At 46.2% G+C, this 24,688-nt stretch overlaps 1 protein-coding gene across 4 annotated transcripts in view; it reads right to left on the bottom strand.

Annotated features, from left to right (window-relative positions):
• Positions 1 to 24,688, bottom strand: part of EXOC6B (exocyst complex component 6B) — a 293,100-nt gene that overhangs the window by 116,146 nt on the left and 152,266 nt on the right. For all 4 annotated transcript variants that reach the window (XM_062574913.1, XM_062574912.1, XM_062574911.1 and 1 more), the window contains exons 9-15: positions 6,933 to 7,016; positions 6,725 to 6,771; positions 5,359 to 5,479; positions 3,093 to 3,164; positions 2,550 to 2,647; positions 1,529 to 1,634; positions 232 to 341 (exon numbers count right to left, since the gene is read on the bottom strand). In XM_062574913.1, the coding sequence (XP_062430897.1) occupies positions 232 to 341; positions 1,529 to 1,634; positions 2,550 to 2,647; positions 3,093 to 3,164; positions 5,359 to 5,479; positions 6,725 to 6,771; positions 6,933 to 7,016 (638 nt within the window). The remainder of the gene's footprint in view (positions 1 to 231; positions 342 to 1,528; positions 1,635 to 2,549; positions 2,648 to 3,092; positions 3,165 to 5,358; positions 5,480 to 6,724; positions 6,772 to 6,932; positions 7,017 to 24,688) is intronic.

Genomic DNA, 24,688 nt, shown 5'->3' on the forward strand with positions numbered 1-24,688 from the left:
CCTGCGTGAGACAGGCATTTTGAAAACTTTGCAAGCTCTTTTTATGCAAAAGGTGCCCCTGCTCCAAGGAGAACATTATCTTCAGCCAGGAGAGGACATATCCAAGCAGCTGAAGAGCATGAAGGCTTAAGGAAGGGAATTCACATTTTACTCAGTATGTACTGAGATCTTCCAGTGCAGGCAGAAGAGCAGAGTTACTGTACTATAACCATTAGCACAACCCCCCCATACCTCAGGTGAAGGTCTTCCGAGAACTTCAGACAAGCATAGATGAATTCCTTAATCTGATTGTAAACTTTAGGCACAAACTCAGAGAAGGGGAACTTCTTTGGAAACGGTTGCTGTAAAATCAGGAGAAAACTAAAGTCAGTCGACAAGCAGATATTTAGGAGGGAGACTTGCCTCTCGCAGCCAGCCCTAAGTAACGACTGCTTTCCAGCTACATGTTCCAAGTGGTCTAATTAATTCTAATATTTAGCTAAGTCCAGCAATGAAACAACAAGCCAGCATTTATTGTATATTATATAAACATTTCAGCCAAGTGAAAGACCAGATAATCACTTACAAATGGCTTAGTGGTGCATAAGGGATTTAGGCTGGATGGAAACTTGCAGCTAGAAAGAAGCAGACTGAAAACCTTTACTCCTCATCCCCACTCCATTACCCTTATTAAAAAAAAAAAAAAACATACAAAAAACACATACACAAAAAAACAAAAAACACCGCTGGAGAACTCCTTCACTTTTTTTTTCCCCACCATGCACAAGGCATTTTGCTTGGTCACCTCCCACAGTTAATGCCCAAGGTGCCCAAGGTGAGTGCTAGCTTACAACACCCAAAGCCGAGAGAAAACAGATGTCCTGTCACTCGAATCCGATTTGAAGGAGCCACAGCACAGACATGGCTGGAAGGTGCAGCGCGTAACACTGGGAAACCGAACACCTTGATACAGTTTTAGGGATGGACTTAGACATTTTAAAATCAAACACTTAGCTTGGATCAAAAATCAACCTTTCCTAATTAAAGTTCACCAGGCTTGGAGCTCGCTGTCAGCCAGATGTGGAGCGCAAGGCCAAGCATGCTTTTAAGGGACACTGGCTAGGTCAAATTTGGCTACACTATTAGATTTTGCAAGCATAAATTTTACAAAAGCCAAGATACACCGTTTTGTTGGACTTTTTTTTTTTTAAATATGAGAGATGAAAATAAATAAAGGTCAATAACATGGTTTATAAAACGGAAATAAAATACCAATGGAAGCAGACATTTTTAGTATGTCCCTCACACGCTGCATGTATTGCTGAGCTGTGATAGTACCTTGTGATCCGAAGAGAAAATTGATGAGGTATTGATATACGCACTTTCCTCAACCATGCCAAGAGAAATACAACACATGGAAAGTATATTTGTTCTTTTCTGTTGGGCTCTTTCTGGTTTTTTAGACTCCTTTATTTTAAACAGTTCTCGATGTGAGTAGCAAAGGTGCATTAGGAGACAAGCTGCACATGTTGCCCCCTTTAAAGATTACCTTTTCGAGCTCAGCATCCTGGAACGGGAACTGTCCAACCATTTTCTTATAAATCTCTTCATTTGTTACTGGGATGGGACTGTAGTTATCTGAATCAAGGATACTTCTATTAAAAAGAAAAAGAAAAAAATAAAGACAGCTACAGCAACCCTTCTTGCAAACAGCAACATCACTATCAATACTCACTTCAACAGAAAAGCCAACGCTCTGTGAAGAAAGACCAACCACAGTTCAACACATCTCTAACTGCTCAATTGACCCAGTTCTTTAGCAATAGGTGCCAGGCAAAGATTTGATCTGCAGCAGGGAATCCCACTGGCCTAAAACTTCTCCCCATGTTTGCGACTGCTGATACTGTCTTTGCTGTAGCCGTACATGACGATGTCTCCAAGCTCTCTGCCTTCAGTCTACATAAAACCCATGGCCACAGTTCAGCAGTGCTTTCAGTCCATCAGTCCAGACTGGAGGTTCAACAGCAGTTGAAAGCCCAAGTGAGCTCCAGTCCTCTCTGCTACGACAAAGAGGCACGCTCTACGAGCAAGCCTCCAACACATTGAAACAACTGAATCCATCCAGGATTTCCTGGGAGACCATCGCAGGAGGAGTTGGTAGCTCCAGAGCAGAGCATAGGACCCCAGATAACCTCACGCGCCCCACCTGCAGGCAGCAGCTCAGCTCGCAGACATGCCCACTGCTGTGCTGAATACGCTGCACACTGCTCAGCACAGGAATGAGGATGCAGCAACCAACTGCCAGAGGGAGATCCGTAACGACAGCAGAAGCTTATTGCTCCACGACGTAAAAGGTTTGGTACACACTGATTTATTGAATATGTGTTCCTCACAACTCAATTCAAGCGGGATTTCCCAGGTTCAGGCAGAACCCACGCTAAGATTAACAGTGCCCAAAATTAGCCACAAGCTTGTCACTAATCTCCCTTAAAAGAACAATTTTATTTATAGGCTAACACTACTTTGTAAGAGAAGTCTCATAAGGGCATAGCTCTTAAAGAGCTTCTTACCTGAAAACCCCTGACCATTTCTTCAGCAGGGTTTCACTATACTGGTCTTGGATTTCCAACAGCATGTCAAAGAGCTGGTTCACTGGGAAGCCGTATCCCTGCATTGGCAGGGAAAGAGAGCAGCTCAATTTAGGTAAGAAAAAGTCACCAACAGGGAATTACACATTATTTTCTACATTTAACATGAAGAACGCTAGCAAATTCAACCCATTCACAACCGTGTGCACATCTAGTGCTGGGGACTCGCTGGCGGAGGCTGGAGGTTTGTGATTTCCAGCACCAAGCGCAATTTAAGACTTCAGCAGCAGGCGCAAGCAGGGCTGTACGAGGGTGCAGCAGGGTGGCCGAGGTTCGGCGCTCGCCGCGGGCCAGTCGCCCCACGCACGGAGCGCGTCAGCCCGGAGGCCGTCAGGCAGGCGCCACGGTTCACCCGCCCCGACATGAAAAAGCAGCCGCGGCAAGCCGAGGTCAGCCATTTAAACCTGCTGACAGACGTTTTCGGCGAGCAGCACGAGCGCTTAGTGAGATAAACGCCAGACATACCTGGAGTGTGTCTGCAAAGAGGACGATGAGGTTCTTCAAGTCCAGCACCAGGCTCGGGTCAGAACAGTAAGACTGTAAAAGAGGAGGAAATTAAAACATCTGTAACTGCAACGCACGGGAAAACATCCCCCTCGGTCCTCCCACGTTATCCCTTGTGCGGTAACACATCGGCACGCAACACAGTCCTAGAGCTTTTCTCGTAAAGCATAAGCTGTAACGAAGGGCAAGGGAAGACATACAGATAAGGGCATCTCTCCTTGCAGTGCACCATGATGAATAAGGTGTTCCGTTGCTCTAGAGATACCTGGAGTGTCTCTAAGATTACCCAGGAACGGTTGTTTTCTTTTTTTTTTTTCTACTAGGAGAGTGAGAAGAGATGAAGCAAATCAGCACATGGTTGTACCCAAAAGACAGCCTCGCTTCTCACGTAGCACCAGCACGCTGGGTCTGACAGTAATGAGGCACTGCAGCGAGCCATCTCCAAGCCCCCTTCGAAGACTGCATTGCCAATTGGAAGACTGAGGCTGAGGAAAAGCACACTGTACACCTACGTCTTAGCACCATTCGTGGTCAGAGCTCCAACACAAATACTTATGGCAGATGAAGACACTGCTGGAAACTCTGAAGACACCAGGGAGCCCAGCAAGAGCCACGGACCTGACCCACGTCACCCACATGCTCCAGGCATTACCGCTGTGCTAGCAGACAACCCGCTGCCATGAAATATGTGAAGTTTCAGACAGACTCTTACCAAATATAGAATCAGTGATCATAAGCTGGAAAAGTAAACTGAGATTTAAAGCTCCCTGAAACTCAAGGAGTAACAACTCCATTAATCAACACAAACGACTGGAAGAGATGCACTTTCCATTTCACTGTCCAAAACAGAAAGTCAGAGAGAAAGATAATGCCCTAAAGCTATCGGAAGTGATAAAAGATGTTCCCAGCCTACAAGCAAGGAAGAAAATCCAGGCATGAGAGCGTGGCTAGATGGAAAGAGGTAGAAGAGCCTCAACAAGGAGACAGCCCTCATCGAAGAGCAATGCTAGCGCAGCGGGATGGGCAGCACGGGTCCTCACACAGGCTGGAGGCTGAACGGTGCACAGAGGTGACTGCGATGGCCACAAGAAGAGGGTTCAGAAATTGTGTAAAATGCCATGATTCCTGGTGGGGGGAGTCTTCTCCTGGCATGGCAGCCACTTCAGATATTAAGTTTGGCATCATTTAAAAGGACTTGTCAAGACGACAAAGTTGGTAAAACCAAAAAATTCGGTGTTTGTACACTCCCGGCTTGCACACTTAGAAAATCTCCAACAGGAAGTAAAGAGAAAAACACACCTAAAAACAGCTTGACAACACCACTGCTCAGCAACACGGCCGAGACACGTTAAACCAAGGTCAAGAGCATGGAAACGTGAAACTCCGTGTGGTCAGGAGGAACCAAAGGGGGCTGGGAACCGAAAGGCAGCGCAGCACCGGCGAGCCCTATCGCGTGGCACCTGCACACGGTCCATCGCGCTGGGTCCGGCAGCAGCTTCCCGCTTCCAGCGGCCGAGTCTTAATGATTTAGTAGCATGTTTTTCTGGAGAAAATGTCCCGACTATTGGAAAAGGGACTTGGGGAAAATTACTAACTCTTTTTCTTTTTTTTAAATAGGGCAGAGCACACAAAACGGGAGGAGAGCCGTACCTTTTTTTTTTTTTTTTTTTTTTTGGACTGGCTTTGGGTTTCTTTTGCTCAAGCAGAGAAACAGCAAAGCAATAAGCAATTTTTTACAAACTTCTTCCAGTGTTATGGAGTAATAAATTTATAAATTTTTTTTATAAATATTTACTGTCTTCTTAAGCATATATTCATTGTGGTTTAACAGCATCGCATTTGTTGCCATTAATTTGGAGAGAATACCAAAAAGGCTCACTGCGGTGTTCCAAATATGGGCTTTTTTCTCCCCAGTTTTACAGGACAAACTGACTCCCTCTGCTGGTGCAACTCCAAAGAGATCAACCAAGTAACAGAGAGCATCGAACCACTATCATATTATTTCCAGTCCTCTCCAAAACGGAGAGTTTTGGTAAAAGGAAACACATTGGGAGTCAAGAAAGTTGAAGGTACCTCCTGGAAAAGAGCAGTGTATCTTCACTTTATTGGGTTAAAAAGACTCACAGGCAAAGAGGCAAAACAAAGCCCACTACTGTGAAAAGCAGCGCGCTTCGGCATGTCAAAGCACAGTCAAGCAACAGCTGAACAGTCTGTGGCTTTTACTTACCGAATGTGTTCTCAGTGCTGCAATCGTTTTGGATAAAGCCATCTCCCACAGCTCATCAATATAAGCTCTGTTTACCAAGCCTTGGGTCGTATGCAAGATGTGATCTTCAACTACAAAAAACCTAACGGGGAGGAGAGAACGGCACCGGTTACAGGTTGCAAAGCCTCGGCAGCGGCTCGCAAACGCTGCATGCAATGGACATGCAAGATTTGCACATGCACAAATCTCCAGAGCAAGCTCAGATTTGCAATATTACCTGCTCCAAACATGGTCAATGCTAAACATGTTTTTTCACCTATTTTTAACATTACAGTACTTTACATTAGGCTTCCCTGTATTATATAAGCAAACCAAAATATATTGTTCCTAGTAACGCAACTCCATATATGCACAAAGGTAGAATTTTCCTTATTTAAATTCTTATCTATATAAGAATATATTTATATGTCCGTTATTTAGAAGAACATCACTCATTAAATCCTACTCCAGGCAGCAGCAATCGCATTACGACTAGTTAACTGCAGGGAAAATACTCTGGCATGCCTGGATACACCATATGCACGCAAACATTTAAAGGCAATCAGTTTGCTCCACTCCTCAGTCATCAAAAATATCGGTCAAAAAGAAGCAGTCTGTTGAAGGGAACAAGTGTCACACAACACATTTTAATATGGTAACGCACAAAACCGAAGCTGCATTTTGTAGGGAAAATCCAGCTGAGGAGCGTAAAGCCGTGTTAGAGGGCCAGCGGCGCACACGGCACTCGTGGTGCATGCGGAAATCCAGCGGCAATCTTGCTAAAGAAATTTCAGCGGCATACCCTATCTTTTTTTGGATTAGTGGTCTTAGGTTCCCTCCGCTTAGACATCGGCTGGTTTGGGAAGACTCTTGTCAAATTAGACTGCAATAATAAGAAGCTCATAGGAATAGAGGCTGGATATTCACTTTAGAATCACCCTGTTTACCGGGAAAATTGTCAAAGAGTAATTATCCAATATTAAGGAATAAATAAGCCAGAGGGGCTATTCATCGCGTTATGGGAGCAAGTAGGTGCACATGGTGCACAAAGTTGATTTAGTCTCAAATGCTCGACAGCACGCTTAACGGGTGCACAGGCTGGCAGGTCCCAAAGTGCCTGCCCTAGTGACACAGCCAAGCTTTATTAATAATAATAATAATAATACATCTCCATTCGCAAATACCGAAAGAGCACTAACCACATTTGTCCCGTTTTGGCTCTTTTAAAGGACTGTCCAAAGGATCAGCGTTTCCTCCTCTCTTTTTCTCCCCCCCCCCCCTCTTTTTAGGCCATTCGACAACCCAGGCGCACATATTTAGTGAGAGTGGATATAAAAAGAATACCTACCCTACAATTTGATTAAAATACTTCCTGTAGCCATCTAAAGTTTCATGCTGCAACAAAGCAAAAGTGAGCAGAGATTAAAACAAAGGCGGCCAGCGAAACTGGAAACAACCCCGAGACCACCCACGAGCCGCGACCGGCACGGAGACAACGGGCTGCTCCTCCACCAGGCAGAGCAGCTTTGCTCACGGGAACCACGGGGCACTCGCACCATATTCGAGGGAGGCTGCAGGACCAAGCGAGCTTGTTTTCTCCTCTGTTTCCTGTAGTAGTTCTCAAAGGTCTCGCGGGCTCCCTGAAAAACAGAACAAACTCATTCGAGTCACCAGCTTTTGTGTTAACCTCAATTTGCTTTCGCATGAAAACTACTGCGTTTCAGACGCAAAGTGCAGTCTCCTACAAAACTTGATCCAAATATCAGATGAGAAAGAGTTTTACTCCAGGCACTGAGTCAAGTAACAAGCTACGGAGGCACTCGAGGATCTGGGGAGCTACCCTGTACTCATCCTCCAGCATCCCTGTGCAGCTGTGGTCACGCGGTGGTGTAGGACCAGCTTCTTTACTGGCCCATAATGTGAACAACCATCTGATTTCGCACACTTAACCCTGAGGATAGTGACCCAACCAAATCTCTAGTGTTAGCAAAAAGAAAGATCTCAAACAATGCCAAAAAGTGGCAGAAATTCCTAACTGATCCACAGGTAAGGTAGTGCCATTACAGCCACAATGGTCAGAGATTTAGGGAAAAAAAAGTGGTTGATACTGTTATTTTGAAAGTGGCTTGTTTTTCCAAGCCGGTCTAGATCTGAGCACCCCCACCCAGGCAGCACAACAAAACTGCGAGGATCCTCAGATGCCATCAGCCTGATGAGCCGTTCTGACCTTCAGCTACCGCCCAGGTCCCGTAGGCTATGCAAAACCCGGCTGTTTCATCCCTGCCTATTCCTTCCTCCCCCACACCTATATTGTTATGTCTGAAATTGGATTAGAAACACTTCTGAAAAGGGACATCGGCTTGCTTTGAACCGGTGAGAGCCAAAATCTCGTTTGGAATTCACAAAACAAACAAAATGCAACAACAAATATCACCTGTCAGAGAAAGGCATCAGACATCAACCTTTCCTACTTAAAGTAACTTTTTTTTTAATTGACTCTATTGACTCTCCTTCAATCATTATTCAAGTAGTCTGCCCTAAGAAGCCCTCTACTCAAGGAAATTAATGTAATTATTCTAGCAGAGCTCTAGCTTGACTCACTCCCTTCCTTCTGCAAGTCTCCAGGCTAAAGAAGATCAGCTGGTCTTCTACTCCCCTCTTCTAGGTGACTGTCCCTCACCCCAACTTCACTCTTTGTGAAGGACAGAGCCATTTCTTGATAGGCAGGTCCCCATTCAATGACTTGTGCCTCACAGAATCATAGAATCAGTAAGATTGGAAGGGACCTCGGGAGATCATCTAGGCCAACCTCCCCGCTCAGCATGGTCTCCTACAGCATGGTGGACAGGGTTGCATCCACGCGAGCCTTGAACATCTCCAGAGAAGGAGACTCCACAACCTCTCAGGGCAACCTGGTCCAGTGCTCCGTCACTCTCACAGGGAAGAAATTCCCCCTCACGGTCAGGCAGAACTTCCTGTGCTTCGATTTCTGCCCGTTGCCTCTTGTCCTGTCACATGGGACAACCGAAGAGTTTGTCCCCATCCCCTTGACACCCTCCCTTCAGGTACTTGTACACACTGATCAGATTCCCCCTCAGTCTTCTCTTCTCCAGGCTGAAGAGGCCCAGCTCTCGCAGCCGTTCCTCATAGTAGGGGAGATGCTCCAGCCCTCTGATCATCTTCGTAGCCCTACTCTGGACTCTCTCCAGGAGCTCCGTTTCTCTCTTGTAGTGGGGAGCCCAGAACTCGACACAGTACTCAAGACAAGGCCTCCCCATGGCTGAGTAGAGGGGCAGGATCACCTCCCTCCACCTGCTGGCAACACTCTCCCTAATGCACGCCAGGAGACCATTGGCCTTCCTGGCCACAAGGACACATTGCTGGCTCTTGGTCAACTTGTCATCCACCAGCACTCCCAGGTCCTTCTCTGCAGAGCTGTTCTCTAGAAGGTCAGCCCCCAGCCTGTACTGGTGCCTAGGGTTATTTTCTCCTACATGCAAGACTCTGCACTTGCCCTTGTGGAACCTCATGAGGTTCCTCTCTGCCCAAATCTCCAGCCTGTCCAGGTCTCACTCACAGCCCTCAGGTGTATCAGCCACTCCTCCCAGCTTGGTAGCATCAGCAAACTTGCTGAGGAGACACTCGGCCCCCTCATCCAGGTCGCTGATGAAGAAGTTGAACAGGATGGGACCCAGTACCGAGCTCTGGGGGACACCACTAGCCACATGCCCCCGACTAGACTCCAAGCCACTGATGACAACCCTCTGAGCTCTGCCTTTCAGCCAGTTCTCAATCCACCTCACTGTCCACTCGTCTAACCCACACTTCCTGAGCTTGCCTAGGAGGATGTTATGGGAGACAGTGTCAAAAGCCTTGCTGAAGTCAAGGGACACAACGTCCTCTGCTCTCCCCTCATCTACCCAGCCAGTCATTCGGCCACATGTACAAGGATGCTCCAGCTGGGACTTCTCAGCTGAAATTCAAGTAACTTCAAAAGCTTGTAATTTACTTCCAAAAGACAACTCCAAGATGTCCTGTTTCTAGGTTATGCAGCAAGCTTGTTTGGTGAACAAAACCCGCATTTCTTTTGAACTAAATACAAACCTTCTTCAGAGGACCCACGAAGCCCTAACCTCCCTTCACGATTCTCTCTCAGGCTTGAGAAACAGCATTTCACAGGATCCTGGTGCTACTCTTCCCCTCTGAGCTTTAACGATGCAATCAGAGAACTAAGACAGATGGGCTGTCTCATTCCCAGCCCTATCACTGACTGCCTCCAACTTCAGAGCCATCATTAAATCTTGCTGCGCTTCATCTCTCAAAATCTACACAGGTGGCAAAAACAAACCCAACTATCTCCAAGGCTGAACATACCAAGAACTCTCCTTTGGTTGCATCAAGATTTTTGATTGAAATGACTTGGACAAACTTAGTGCAGCCCACTGTTACCAATAAATTTGTGATGCAGATGCAAAAGCGAAGGCTTTTTTCTTTTTTTCAATAAATTTTTGATTTTTAAAAAATAAAAAATCTTCTTGGAAAGAAGATCCTTGCTTGATTCCAGGGATGGACAACACCAGGTAAGGCAAGAGTGTGCAGAGATCAGCCTCAACCTCCAGGAAGGGCACCAACACACAATTTGGTCCCTCAAGCCAGCCCCTGTGATTAGCTTTACACAAAATTGTACAGAGGTCCCTGGGTAAATAACTCCTCATTACTGCACAAGCTGCCATCCCAAACTATGCTGCCAAAACACCACAGGGACCTTAAGGACTTACTGGAAATTCAGATGGCAGGTCATTGATTTCAGACTGGTATCCTCCTCCTAAAGAGGCATCTTAGTATGAGATTTTGATGATTTCTGCTAGGACTACGCCGCAGCAATGCAGTTCAGCTAAAACCCCTTTCCCTCATCCTTCCAACTGAGCTTCCTAATGAGCCCAAGAAGAGCTGCTCCCTGCTCACCCCACCCTTCTTACCCATTCTGGGCAGAAAGAAAGGGCAAGAAGGCATCCTTTGCCACAGGGGATAAACCACAAGCCTGTGCTTTTTTTGGAAATATTTTCTATCCCTATTTTACACATGGCTTTGAGGAAGATGAAGCGTTTGGATCAGCTGTACAAAGCTCTCCATGACTTGACCAAATTTGAGACTGAATTTCAGAGGAAAAATGTTTTCTACAGACACTGGAAGCAAGAGCAATATGAACCGAGCTCAAGATATCCTATTAAGAACTTACTACAAACCAGCTCTCCACTTCAGAGTGAAGCTTCTTCATTCCTACAGGACCCTTAGAAAACTTTGGAGGCCAGATCCTCCTTCTTTCAGGACGACAAAGCGCTGTAATGGTACTAGGGGAGAAGGAAGACCATCAAAGAGCTTTGAAAGCATTCCCCAAAAATGTACACCATCTTCACATTTTAACAGATTCCCAAAGATCTGAGGCCGAGAAACCTGCTGTTTTGACCAAAACCATTTCTCTCTCAATGCTACTGTTCCCTTTTTTTTTTCTTGAGCAGACTTAAAACGTCCCTATATCATTGCAACAAACAAGTATCCCTCCTCCCCAAAAATCTCTCTTGACACCACCTATGTTTTCTTTGCATACAAGTTTATCATTTTCTCTTAAGTCCTTTCCTCCATCATCCTCCTAGACTTTCTTGCTGCTCACATAATATATTCCCCTAAAAACTGGAAGTCCTTTTTCCTCTTGGTGGGACTTTTAGCTAGACCACCCAATTTCATACACTTGATCTATTTCAGACTATTCAATTCATCAGGTCTTCAAAAAATATTCTTCTTTTTCTCTGTACTCTCTTTAAATATCATTTTCCTCTGGGCAAAAAATAAGCCAAAAAAAAAAAAAAAAAACAAACAAACAAACAAAAAGAAACCACACCAAAGAGCTATCCAGAACATGTTGCAAGACTCCATGTTTTATAGACTGCTCATCTGGAAACACCAAACAGTGTTTCTACTTAGATCTCGTTCTCCTCTCACAGCCCCACGCGTGGTGACAATTCACACTAATTCGGTCATTACCTCTCTTTCATCAGACCTGCACGCATACGTGCCCCAAGCCTCGTTGCCGTGTCCTCTCAGTGGGAACCAAGCCAACCTTCTCCCTGTTATGCCCTTAAAAGCAACTATCTCACTTTGTCAAGATGTGGTGCTCCAGCAATATCTTTTGTTTTAAACAAAATTCATGGTACATACGCAATTTTAAGAGGCATGTGGCAAGCCTGACAGCTGTGACAACCTGGGAAATATTACTGGAGGGAGCAACTCCCAGCTCTAACCTCCCACTGCTGTCTCACCTCAGCACGGGCCACAGCTGCTCCTTGGTCAGAAGCAAGACGCTGATTATAAGTATCCTTAGAGAGGCAAGATCCTTGCTCCTTTAGGGTTTCTTACACGCTTCACCTATAATTTGGGGAAGACACGTAAGCATGCTGGGCGAAGGAGAAGGAGGACCCTCACTTATTCATCCACTTAGAACACGTTTTCCTCCAATTCTCAGCTCGTCTGCTTAAGCAAGTAGGAAGACTCCAAAGCTACACTTCCAAACTACACATTTATTCTAATCATTGGTCCAGGAAAAACCCTCCGTAACACTTCATATTTTTAAAATTATCAGGCAGAACTTTCCTTCTCAAAGTAGCTTCAGAGTTCATAGGGCTGGCAACAAAAACCAGATAACTATGATGGCAGATGAGCAGCACATAAGGGAAAACAGAATATAATCACGAGAATGCAAATGCAAAGGATAAAAAAAAAAATGTTTCATAACTTAGGAGCAGCAGAAAGCTGAAAGTAAATCTCGTCGTGAATTATAACGGAAAAATGTGATGTAAATTTCCTGCAATCTATTCGCTGCTGTCCTCAGCAAATAATTCAAATGCCCAGCAAAGTGGGGTTTCTGCATCCAGAATGCACAGACGACAAGGTCTTGTGCTAATAAATTTCTGCTTCCCTTATTAACCTGGAAGCAGAAACCACCCTGGATGGCTGTATAAAATAATAATTTACTAGCAGCATAAGGCAGCAGGAAGCATGCCCGCGATAACCCGTGACTCCAATGCAGTCATTACAGGCTGCACCATCCCACACGCTTCACAGTCCTTTCAACGTTTGCCCAGAAATCAGCAGATCCTCTGAACTCTTACGTTAAAATGTCAGTACAAAGGAAGCAAGGTGATGCGCTGTTTCCTCTTTCACCTCAGAAAGGCAAGGTCCTGCTGAACCCTGCTGGGACTACTTACCTGTAGTTAAAAACAAACCAACTAGCTCAAGTGTATAGGCTATGTAGATTACTTCCCATGTAAGATCCAAGCTATGCCTGGTTCTGTCCATATATATGGACACCAGTTCATAACATCCATGGAACAAGCAGAAACAGCCTCAATGCATTGGTAACAGCCTAGATTCAAATCCCTTGGAGAAGGGCTCTTTTACAGCATGTCATCCACCAAGCACATCATTCTGAACACTGCAGCTCTGGTTTAAGCAGACAGGTCAAGAATGAACTTGGCTCTCTTCCTTGTTAGCAAGAATCTTAAACTCGTGGTCCATCTGGATTTAGTAATGTATTAGCATTTGCTACTGCATGACCTGGATTTTCCTTAAATTTCTCTCTGGCTTTCACTGGCTCTTCACCCTCCTTTGACTTTGGTCCATGGAAATTCTCAGTAATGTTTCAGAAACTCTCCCACCCTTAAGCAAGACTTGCACAGCATCTCACAAAAACATAGTGAACATCAGCAGCTCCACTCCTACAAAACCCATTTCAAGGACTTAGGTAAACTGTTTTGCATGAAGCAGATCAGCCTTCCTATCTGTGAAAGTCTGCCTTTATATGGTTCCCAGTTCACACGGCAAATTGAAAATGGAGCTCCCAAAATCCAAAACTTTGTTGTATCCAAGTTAGGACATCACAGCACAGATGAGTGATCAGCTAGATGCATATATAACTGGTCAGATGGTCACAGTCAGAGGGACATGACTAATCAGTTTGTCCCAACAGGTAGGCTCTGAGGTTAAAGGACCACGAGTTTTGGTAGACAGCAAGCTGAACATGGGCCAGCACTATTCCTTGCCACAAAGGCAGCCAACAGTATCCTGGGATCCAACAGCTGCCTTCTAATACCTACAAGGAGGTCATTAAGAAGATGGAGCCAGGCTCTTCACAGCAGCAAATGACACAGGCATAAATGAAACAGAAGGGTTCTGACTGGAGGTAACAAAAGACTTTTTCACAGCAAAAACAGTTAAGCAGAGCGGGCTGCCCAGTGAGGTCTCGCAGCCCGTCCTTGGGGGTTTTCAAGGCCAGACTGCATAAAGCCCTGAGCAACCTGGCCTGATCTCACAGCTGACCTGCTTTGAGCAGGAGGTTGGACTAGAGGCTTCCCGAGGTCCCATACAACTTGAATGATTCTATGCTATAAAAATGGGGCTTTACCAGCAGTCTACACACAGATTTTGAACCCTCCAGGTGTTCTACACACAACTTATTTCTTAAACTAGCTCAAAGTGTCCTGAGCACTTCAGCCACTTATGATGTACCACCTTCTGCAAGGAGGAAGTGCCAGAACTGTGGCCAGACTCCTGTTTGGGGGAGTAAATTTACACTTCAGCCAATCTCCATTTCATTTTAGCAGGTAACAGCATATTCCTTTCTCCCCGTTTCACTGAGCAGGGGTACTGTGATTTGTCTCCCCTCACCTGGCTGGAATGGTCCCCTATAGATAGCCTGTTTCATTTTCATTTGTGTGCGAGTGCCAAACAACACCTAGCACCATACCAATCCTGAAGAGACACTTGGTCAAGTTTGGATCTCACTTCTATTTTCCTTTTATAACCCCAGAGTTTCATGGGTTTACATAAAATCAGATCCACACTTACAACCTCTGCTCCAGTGCACCAATGGCCCACAGCACAGTTTGGACATGACATACCTTGTCAAAAACAGCAGAGAAATCTTTTAATCCTGCAAATACCCACCTCCTACCCCCAAATTATCTACAAAGGGCAGCTGTTCTAAGCAGAGACAACCATCTGGCACTTAAAGAAGCCAAAAAGATGTATATATACTAGCTAGAAGTAAGTTGCAAAAAGATGAGCTTGGAAAAAAAAAAAAAAAAAGAAGTTTAGCATGTCCTGAAGATCTTTCAAGCCAAGAGAACATCAGTAGCCACTAATGAAACACAAAGAAGAGAAGTTCAGCTATTAAGCAGGTGTTTAACTCTAAAAAAATAAATATTCCCAAACAATTTCACAGCAACATGCGGGTATGCATGCAGGTGCGCCACATTAAGATGTGCGTGCTTTACTGAATTAGATCAGAAAAGAGGCCTTTGCTTGCTTGCTGAAACCACTTGTTTACTGTAAACACCACCTCCATACTCCAAACAAAAAGATAAAGCTAAACAGAAAACTGCGTGGGGGTGGAAGAGAGCACGCTGGTACAGCAAGGGCTGCTTTTGAGGTGAGCCTCTCCCTCCGAGGTTTGCAGCGCTGTACGTGCTCACCAGCGACCGCTCTCGCCGCCACGTGCGCTGCACAGCTGAACGAGCACACAAGAGACAAGCACGAGATGGCTGAGGGTTGTGGACTCTCTATCCTTGGGAGATATTCAGAAGCCCTCTGGATACGGTCCTGGGCAACATTCACTAGGTGACCCTGCTTGAGCCGAGGAGGTCGGACTAGATGATCTCCAGAGGTCACTTCCAACCCAAACTATCCTGCAATTCTGTGAAAATGGAGTGTCCTTGCAAGTGAACTCTGACTGATGAAAAGCACACAAATGCATTGGGCTTGAGAAGCTACAGCTCAGTTTATCCAGACCTAGAGTATGGTCTGTTGCATCTCTTCCTAAAAGGGCCACCGGCACACTCATGGAGCCGTTTTCTTCCTACTGGAGTGTCTGAACCAAGCCCTGCAGCAAGTAGTATCTGTTCTCATCTCCACCCAGCCAGGCTGACTCAGACAGGCACCTCTGTAGAGGAGAACAGCAAAATTCACTTCTCCCAGTGAGTAAATCCCACATTTTGATGTGCCACACAAATCAGTGCAAAGTGAATTGGATGTTTTTAGATGCTTCAGAGCTTGTTTTCAACAAAGCTGCACTGATAGGAACCTGCTGATTTACTAGATTTTTGCTCAAGTACTTTAAAAACTGAGACCTTGCAAAGAGGAGGAAGGCCAAAGAGCATGACTGGAGCCCATGACAAAGAAGAGTGCTCCAGAGATTGTGTGGTACCACAACATGGCCATGAGCTAAACTAAAAGAAACTGAACAAGAACCAGGGAGAGTCACTACGGCAGACGGACGACCAAGAATGCTCCTTAGGAGCTCTGGAGTTCTCTTCCCTCCCTCTGATCATGCATTTAAGTTAATTTAAAGCAAAGTTTGAAAGCAAAAAAATTATGAAGCCAAAAGAAGATGAAAGCAAAGTTTGGAGTCTGGGTGCAACAGTCAATATGAAAACAAGCTAGGGTTAGTGGAGCAAGATGGGTTAGTAGGCGCTGGCTGCGCTGCCTGGGTCTCCTCCTTCAGCAGGAGGAACAAGGATCATGGAAATACCTTCCCGGCAGGTAGAGCACTGCGATCCCAGGCGACCTGTCTGGCAAACCCAATTTCAAAACCAATTCCCTACTAGGAATAGCCAGAATACCAGGATTTTCTTTAACTTGGCAGAAAAGCAGCACAGGGAACACCGCTTACTATCAAGAAGGCTTCTTTGGGTCCCCCAGTAACTCCGGGCAGCTTGCCACCGCCTCCAGGCCACGAAGCAGTTAACCACAGAGGACAACACGGAAGACTTCCCCCCGTTCTCCCCCTCCTCCAGGATGGGCTCGCAGCAGTGACCCTCGCAACGGGCCGGCGCTCCTCCGTCTCAGAAAATAAGGCCATTACGCCTGCCCCGCGACCGCCCGAGCTCGCCAGGCATCATTGTTCTCCCGGCTCTGCCTACGGGAAGCAAAAGCTATTTTCCATTTAGGCTATGGCAAAGCCTTTAATTTCACCCTGCCGGCTGCAGCTGGAGTTCCCTTTTAACTGCTCGGCCACAGGAGCGAAGACAGTTTTATATGGAAGAAAACGCTGAAAAGGCCACTTTAATATGCTTGCATGTGAAAAGGGGAGAGCTTTTCATACCGCACCATAACGAGGGTCAGCGGGATATTACACTTCACCATATGGCTAATTTGCACAGCAGGTCAGATGCTCTATTTTTTTTAAAAAAAAAAAAAAAAAAAAAAAAAAAAAAAAGATGGCCCTGTAGATTAAGCTGTGCTAAAATAAAACAAAAAGAGGGAAGAGGGGGGGAAGACAGAAAGGAGAGATGCATGAGGAGGAGATGCCCTCTAAGCCTGGAAGCTTCCAAGGATTTGCTGCCAAGCCTGGAAGCAGAGAGTGGGGCCATCCAGGCGCCCATCCGCCCCGTTTTGGCAGCAAAGGCGAGCGGGTGGCAAAGACTACGTGGTCCCGGCGGTGCCACTTTCTCAGCCTGGCTCCTACACGAGGGTGGGAAACCCGCCGGTCAACAAGCCTGGCTTTTGTAACCACTCCTGCCCTCCTCATCACAGTGTTAATTTATTAAATAGCTCGCTAAAGCGCCTCTAGGAAGGGCCTCGGCTCAGCTCTAGCTCCCTCTAACAAAGCCTGCTGCTTTCCCCAACCTCTGATCCTGGCTGCCCGACAGCAGGACCGCGGGAAAGCCCAGAGGAGCTCCTGCTCCAGAAGATCTCGCGGGTAGGCAACGTGCTCGGCGAGCTATAACGTTGGCGGGGGGGAAGAAATGTGTAAATAAATCCAAGGAGGGGAGTTAGCCAGAAGCGTGCTCCTTAAAAGCAGTGTCGAGCGTCTCGCTCCGTCTCCACCCGGAGCTGCTCGCTTCTCCCGCTGGCCCCTTTCGCACAGAACAACCCAAATCGCCCGGCGCAGCTGCGCCGTCGGCACGGCCAGACACCGGCCAGCTCTCGCCGCCGCCTCCCCGCTCCCAAAAAATCACACACAAGCAAGTCTCCGCTGCTAGCTCTGCTCTCAAGATTACAAGTATGGTCCTGAACTTTTGGCCTCAGGCTTAGCAGGAAGAATCAAGAACGCTGTGCTCCTAGCTAAGCCTTCACTACGAAGAAAAAAACAACAACAACAACTATATATTCCTAATCCCTGCAACTGCAGGGGGGGGGGAATAAAAGCATGCAAAATGAAAGCAAAGCACACTTTAATTCTGCAGTCCAGGAAAGACATGTTTTTTAAATGCTCCAAATTCTTTAGGCTCATTCACGGTTACCTACCACTGGTAAAACTAGGGGGGGGAAAAAAGAAAAAATTAGCAATCTCCAGTTTTAAGAGAGCAGCAATCTCAGCTCTGTAGAACAGTGATAACTATTTTCATCTCATTAAAGGAAAAAAAAAATCAGAAATCTTAATTTCTCTCAAGCCGTTGTCAACATAGGAGAGCCAAAGTCTTCTGAGCAGTTTTACCTCGATGCCAGGGAGCTGTCGAGAGATGCTGAGCACAGGGGGATCAAACGGTACCACAGAGGTAAGGGTTGCCTAAGCAAAGCCCAAATTCAACCAGCAGCAACAACCAGGTTTCCTAAACACATGTACACAAATCTTTTTAATCGATCTTTTTATTTACTAGCCCTTGATGGATTTTTTTTTTCCATAAATTTGCCCAACAGCTTTCTGTGGCCCATCTTCAAAGCGCTCAACAGGCTCCACCGACCGCAGAAAATATCTCCCTGTACAATGACAGGGCCAAGGAACCAGCAGTTCTGCCCTATCTGTGCAACAAAACTCCTCTCGGCAGCCGCCAGAGCCTTTGCAGGGCGGTGGTGGATTGCAAAATGCCTTTCTTGAAGGAATTGCACCCACGGAAACCTCATCCCTCTCCTCTCCTCGCGGGCAGTGCATTAAATAAGAGCAGGAGAACGACGGGCAGCAGTCAGGAGAGGCCAGCAAGAACTTTGCCTGCACACACCTTTACACAGTTGCTATTTCTAAGCTGCCTTGAGATAGAAAGGATGAAGCCTTGAGGACGAAGAGGCCGTATCGAAGTGCGTTGGGTAATACAAACGCAGAGCAGAGAGGGCCCTTGCAGGGTACGAAAGAAACGGGCCGTCTACGCTAGCGCCCTCCCGAAGGGAGCCCTTGCCGTGGCAAACAGCGACAGCAAATCTTTCAGATAATCCAAGATGCAAATGCCGCTTCAGTCGCATTTTAATAGGTTTAAATGTTAACCAGAAATGTGTTTTCTTTTGCATTTAGGAGTGGTAGGAAAAAAATGAGTGTATTTGCTACTGCTCAGGGTCATCGGTTTATTGCTGCTGGGCTCATTTAACAAGGTAGAGAACACAAGATTTTCAATTTCTGCTATACAGGTATCATTAGGATCGAGTACCACAACTTTTACTTCAACTAGACCAAACACAGCAGCCCCAGTCCATCACACTATTTAACATCACGTTAGCCTAGTTAAAGCAAGCTGCTTTGCATGTATAAACACTGAACATACAAGCCAGACTTATAAAATTGTATTTTTGTATTGACAAAAAAATTCTCTATATTGTAAAAAAAAAAAAAAAAAAAAAAAAAAAAAAAGATGTGTTGATCCACAACGAACATAAAGACTACAAAACTTTTAAATATTTCCCTTGTGGGGCCTTTCTGATCTTACAATTTCACTTTTTAATAGCTAGAAGGGCTCACAATTTGTGCCTGACAAATGAAGTGAAGCACAGAGCTTACTGAGCTGAAAAAGGCGAGAAAGACATTAAACTTCTCTGAGATGACAGCTCAAGCTTTCACAGCTCCTTGCAGTTAATACTGCTCAAAAGGGGTGGAAAGTCACATGCACAAATTAAGATTTGTTGGGAAGTCTAATCTTCTCCAGTGATTAATAGCCAAAAGTTTATCTCTGAGTGGTAGCAACGTTACAGAAGATCTAACACATGTTCGTACACAGGAGACCAGCGACACTGATAGGAAGTCAAACAAAAGCCGCTTCTCCAAAATTTTAATAGCTTTGATTGTGTTTTCAGATGACAAAATACATCATGTAACAGTGTATGTTTCCAAAAGCTACGCCAGCGACCAGGACTACACACAAGCATCGCCCTTCGCTCCTCCCAGCGCCCAACAGAACAGTTCCTGCAACTTCTCCACGGACAGACACACACAAGACGTCTCTTCGCCACAAAACGGCTTTTCTACATCATCTTGAATTCTGCTTTCAGACTTTCCTGCCATGCACACAGACCTCCCAAGCGTACCCGTTCGATCCATCCAGTCAAGCACCAGGCTGCCACGGCCCAGCCTTCTCCCAGGGTTCCCCCAGACACCAGCTGGTCCATGCTGGGATGCAAACCACTTGGAGCCAGGGGTCATGAGTTTCTATTTGTCTGGTAACACTGAAGGTTTTAGATGGTGCAACATGTCACGAAGCACAGAAAGAAAAGCGTGTCCCCCAAGCTGTCCAAGTTCAAGCTATCCAAACTCTGTCCCTTACCTAAAGCTAAAAGAACTCCCAAGCAACGGGATATTGATTTCAGAACAAAGCTTCTAACAGGTCCTAGCCGTTCCCTTGCAGCTAGCCAGCCTTAAGGGCACCTACCGAACGAAGAGCAATGCAGAAGCCTCCTTTCTGCACTGCTTGTCAGAAACCTGAAACGCACCCAAAACGAGATTTTGACTTTGCAGATTAAGCGCAGCCATCTCTTCAAAGCAAGTCAACCACAAAGTGCCACCACTCAGATCTGAGGTGGAAGAGCACAAGACCCAGCCAGCTTCAGAGCTGCGGGCGGGCATTCACTGGGTCGGACTTGCCCAGGGCTACGCGTATTTGTCTCTGCTTCAACTAGTCCCAGCTGTGAAACACGAATAACACGTTTCCCAGTATCCCACAAATACGGTAGGTAGGTAAATACATTGTAGAGGAAACATCGGAAGAATATGCAAGTCAAAGCTACACAGGGCTAAAATATTCACGCTAATATTGAGGAAACTCATAGCCAGTTTCTCTCAGATATAAGTATCAGGATCTGCCAAGTCCATTGCCATTCTGCAGCTCAGGACACAAGATGCACATAGCGAGCGTCACTTCCAGCCTTTCCGAAAGCTGTAGGCGAGCGTCGGCCGGCGGCACATGCCAGCCCGTATTTCCACGGCTGAAGCGGACGCTTCCTTCGGCACGCTCGCTGCCCCGGAGAAGCCAGCGTCTCGGGGTGGAGCGACCGGAGCCGCACCGCCGCTCGGCGGGCTGGGGCCGGGAGCGCGGCGGCGCTCGGCCAGCCCGGCGCTGGCGAACGCTCTCGAGACGCTACGGCCGGCTCAAACAATGGAATATTTGTCAAAGCACAACTCGATCACCGGCAATCATCTGTTTTTCATAACTACATTCGACCTAAACTGAATTGACTGAACAAGTAGCCTGTGTTTTTCATTCTGGAAAATAGAGCGACCCAACTCCCCCTGCCTTGGGATTTGTTTTTAAGTCATACTTCTCAAAAGTTACAAAACGATGATGTAGACAGTTATTTCCTCCTTATAAACAGCAGCAGCTAAACATTTTCAGGTTACATTTTTGGCAATCTCCTCCTGTTCCAGGTGACCGATAAGGTTAAGTGCGAGGGTACGTGCCTTTTTTACACGCTCGCTCTCAATCCCCCCTCTCAGCAAAGGAAAGCGCAGCTCAACGCTTGCAGTTCAGGAATGAACAGAGATAAGTCCTAACTGCACGCTCCGATCTCATGATATATTTAAAAAGCATTAAAACTTTATAATGAACGAGCTGCCAGGAAAAAATATTCAGGGCGAGCCCACAGCGGCTTCCAAGCAAGGCCACGGTGCTCGAAGCCTCCGGGAGGCAACGCTGACCACGAGCAGAGCCCATAGGAGAAAGAGCGCTCCGGTCTCGAGGAAGGAAGGGAGCGGTGGAAATCAGTCACCAGCTCTACAAGGAAGGATGCATCCCCACAACTAATCAGCTCTTGTCAGTACTCCCATTCATTAAAAAAAAAAAAAAAAAAAGTTCAAAAGACTCCTCTAAATGAAGAACATTGCAGAATGAGTCCTTAAGGAAGATGCAGTGCAGGTCTGGAGGGAAGCAAAGGAGCCAAAGGAAGAGGACGGTGGAAGAAGAGAAGACAAAAATGCATTTAGAAGAACACAATCTGCAAAGGTTCTCAGCTGTTTTTTACTGCTTGCTTATCATTTTGTCGGTTAAAATAAATGTCTCCTACAGGGGAGCTAATAATCTTGGACAGACAGGACCTTGCATTAATTGTAAAGAACGCACAGCGGCGGAAAAAGTAACTAAATGCAGATCTTTCCATTAGAAGAAAGCACTATGCCACTACATAACTCCACTTTAAAGCTCAGAAGCTAGCAAAAAAAAAAAAAAAAAAAAAAAAGCATACCTCCATTTGGAGTGAAAGAATGCTGCTCGTCCCTGAGACTGTCACAGAAAATGTTTGGGTTGGAAAAGCCCACAAATTTGCATATTTGTTTTGTTCTTCCATGATGGCACTCGGGGGGGGAATGGTCAGGGAGGACAGAGAAATAAAAATAAAAGCAAGCCTCGTAAACAGACCTTCTGCTTCAAGTTCCACCAAGGGAGATCAGATTCAATATTAGATACATCCTCTGTGGTGGGAAGGACTCAGTGTTACAAGAGCCGTTTTCAGTCTTCCCGATTCGATGACTAGTTGTTTGCTGCTTTTTAAGGCAGTGATCCGTACCGACCCAATTCAGACTGGCATGCAGGACGCTGGACCGTCTACTCCCCCTCAGAAATGAACCGCCACGACCTCCTTTTTGACCGACTCTCCACTCTGCCCACCTAAAACAACACGTATGTAATAATTATGGGTTTGCAAGGAAAGGTTAAGTCAAGAACCCAAAATGACCAAGTACTGAAAAAGCTGTGTTACATAAACAGAGACATAAGCAGAAACATCAGCACTTGGCTCATTTGAACAGAACGATCGTTCTCCCCTCTCTTGCCCTTTTCCCATTAGCTCTACTGGGAACAATTTGCCTTTGGTTCCTCTGCTTCCTCAAAATGCAGCTGACCAAACTGGGAACAGTGGCTGATACACCAGATGGTTGTGCTACCCTTCAGAGAGACCTCAGCAGGCTGGAGAAACAGGCAAACAGGAACCTCATAAAGTTCAGCAAATGCAAATTCCTACCCCCAGGGAAGAATAACCCACCAGGACAATTTGGGGGCTGACTAGCTGGAGAGTAGCTCTGCAGAAAAGGACCTGGGGATCCTGGCAGGCACCAAATTGAACGGGAGCCAGCAACACGTCCTTGCAGCAAAGATGGCCAACAACATCCTGGGCTGCGTTAGGCAGAGTGACCAGCAGGTCGAGGGAGGGGATCCTCGACCCAGCTCTACTCAGCATGAGTGAGGCTACATCTGGGATGCTGGGCCCAGTTCTGGGCTCCCCAGTACAAGAGAGACACGAGCATATTAGCCCTTTGCTGGACTCATTCTATGAAGGTGATCAAGGGATCAAGAGCATCTCTGCCAGGAGGAGAGGCCGAGAGAGCTGGGACAGTTCAGCCTAAGGAAGATGAGACCGGGGAATCTTAGCAACGTGTGTAAATATCTGATAGAGGGAGTAAAGAAGACGGAGCCAGACTCTTCTCAGTGGTGCTCAGTGACAGGAAAAGAGGCCATGGGTGCAAACTGAAATCAGGAAGTTCTGATTCAAGTGCTTCAGTAAGCACCTTTTTAGTTATAGGTTGCAAACATTAAAACAGTGCTAAGCTTTTTATTGAGCAGCAGCTGCAGAAAACACAGACTGTGGCAAACATAACTTATTACCTACAACGAAGAGTCTGGTATTTAGTTTTGTGCATATCCTTTGGTTAATATTTGAAACAATTACTAAAAATAACAGGCACAACCTGTAGGCTGTGTTATTCCCAACCATTTTTTATCCTGAAGGATTCCAAAGCATTTTAACAACCACCTCTGGGGCAGGAGGTTTCAGACAGGCTGGAGCTAGTAAGCAAGTAAACAGGATTTAAAGCAACAGCCAAATCCCTGGTCTCATAACAACTCCTGCAGGTTCCTTGGAGTCTGTGAGCAGCAGATAAGGCCTCGCAGAGCAGAGGCTTGAGAAGATCCTGTCACCCAGAAGCCCAGGTACTAGTTCAAATGGTAAGAGGTGAAATGCCTTGCTCAAAAGTAAAACTTCTCCTTCCCAGTGACTCAGGTATCGCAGAGCCCAGTAAAACCACTCAGCAGGCCACGCTCAACGTGCTGTGCCTACCCCCACGGTCACACAGACCAGTCACCAAACCTCCCAGTCTCAGCGTTTCCATCCTCGCTCATCAACCATGACCAAAGCAGCCTGCTGACGGCAGAGGGAAAGCGGACTTGTACTCGGGCGCCGGGCGCGCAGAGGCAGCAGTGGCTCATCGTACGGGCTCTGCCTCGTTCCCAGGCTTTCCTGGACAGGGCGCTGAGGTGCTGCGTACGTGCGTCACAAGCCCGTCCTGAACGCTGCTCGCCCTTTCCTGCACCACGGCTTGTAAACAGATCGAGAATTAATGTCCAGCCAACTCGAGACCCTTCAGAGAAAAAGCTGGGTTTGTTTTTTTCTTATTGGAAACAGGATGGCAATCGTTTCCCAGACACAGGGCATACAGGCCTTTAAGATGAGAAACAACGTACAGGGCAGGAAAGCAGCAACCCGCAGCGGTGCACCAAGCCATTTGGTGAGATTCACAAAACATAGCGGCTTGTTATTTTACAGCTCCCCTCCTCTAGGAGCACGCTCTCTTCTTAAAAAAGAAAAAAAAAAAAAAAAAAAAAGAAAAAGGGAAATGAAGTTTCTGGTCAGCACCTGATAATTCTCTATGGATTAACTTAGGTATAAAATACACAGTTTCAGTAAAACAAATAGCACAACAGTCCTTATGCAGAAGGACATTTCAAACATCTCTTTCTCAGGCAGTCTTAAAGGGTCCACATCCTACACACTCTCTGTGGATCAGGGATCCTTTTGGAAGTCCATAACGCCTAAACAGCTCTATCTCACCAGGCAAGGGGTGGACAGCAGAGTCTCACAACATTATTGCCGTGCAAGTTTTATTGCTTTTGCTTTTCAGTGATTTCTATGCATGGCACGTCCACGTAATATCACCATGTGCTATATAAAATGCCATTTTTCTTCCGCCCTTTATAAGCAAAAATAAGTCCCAAATACTCAGTCAGCCCAGTGGAACAGGAAAAAAAAAAGCTTCAAAGTGTGTTGTAAAAGAAGGGCTGCAGAGCTACTGACATAC

This window comes from Rhea pennata, chromosome 4 (genome assembly GCF_028389875.1).
Source record: "Rhea pennata isolate bPtePen1 chromosome 4, bPtePen1.pri, whole genome shotgun sequence".
NCBI lineage: Eukaryota > Metazoa > Chordata > Aves > Rheiformes > Rheidae > Rhea > Rhea pennata.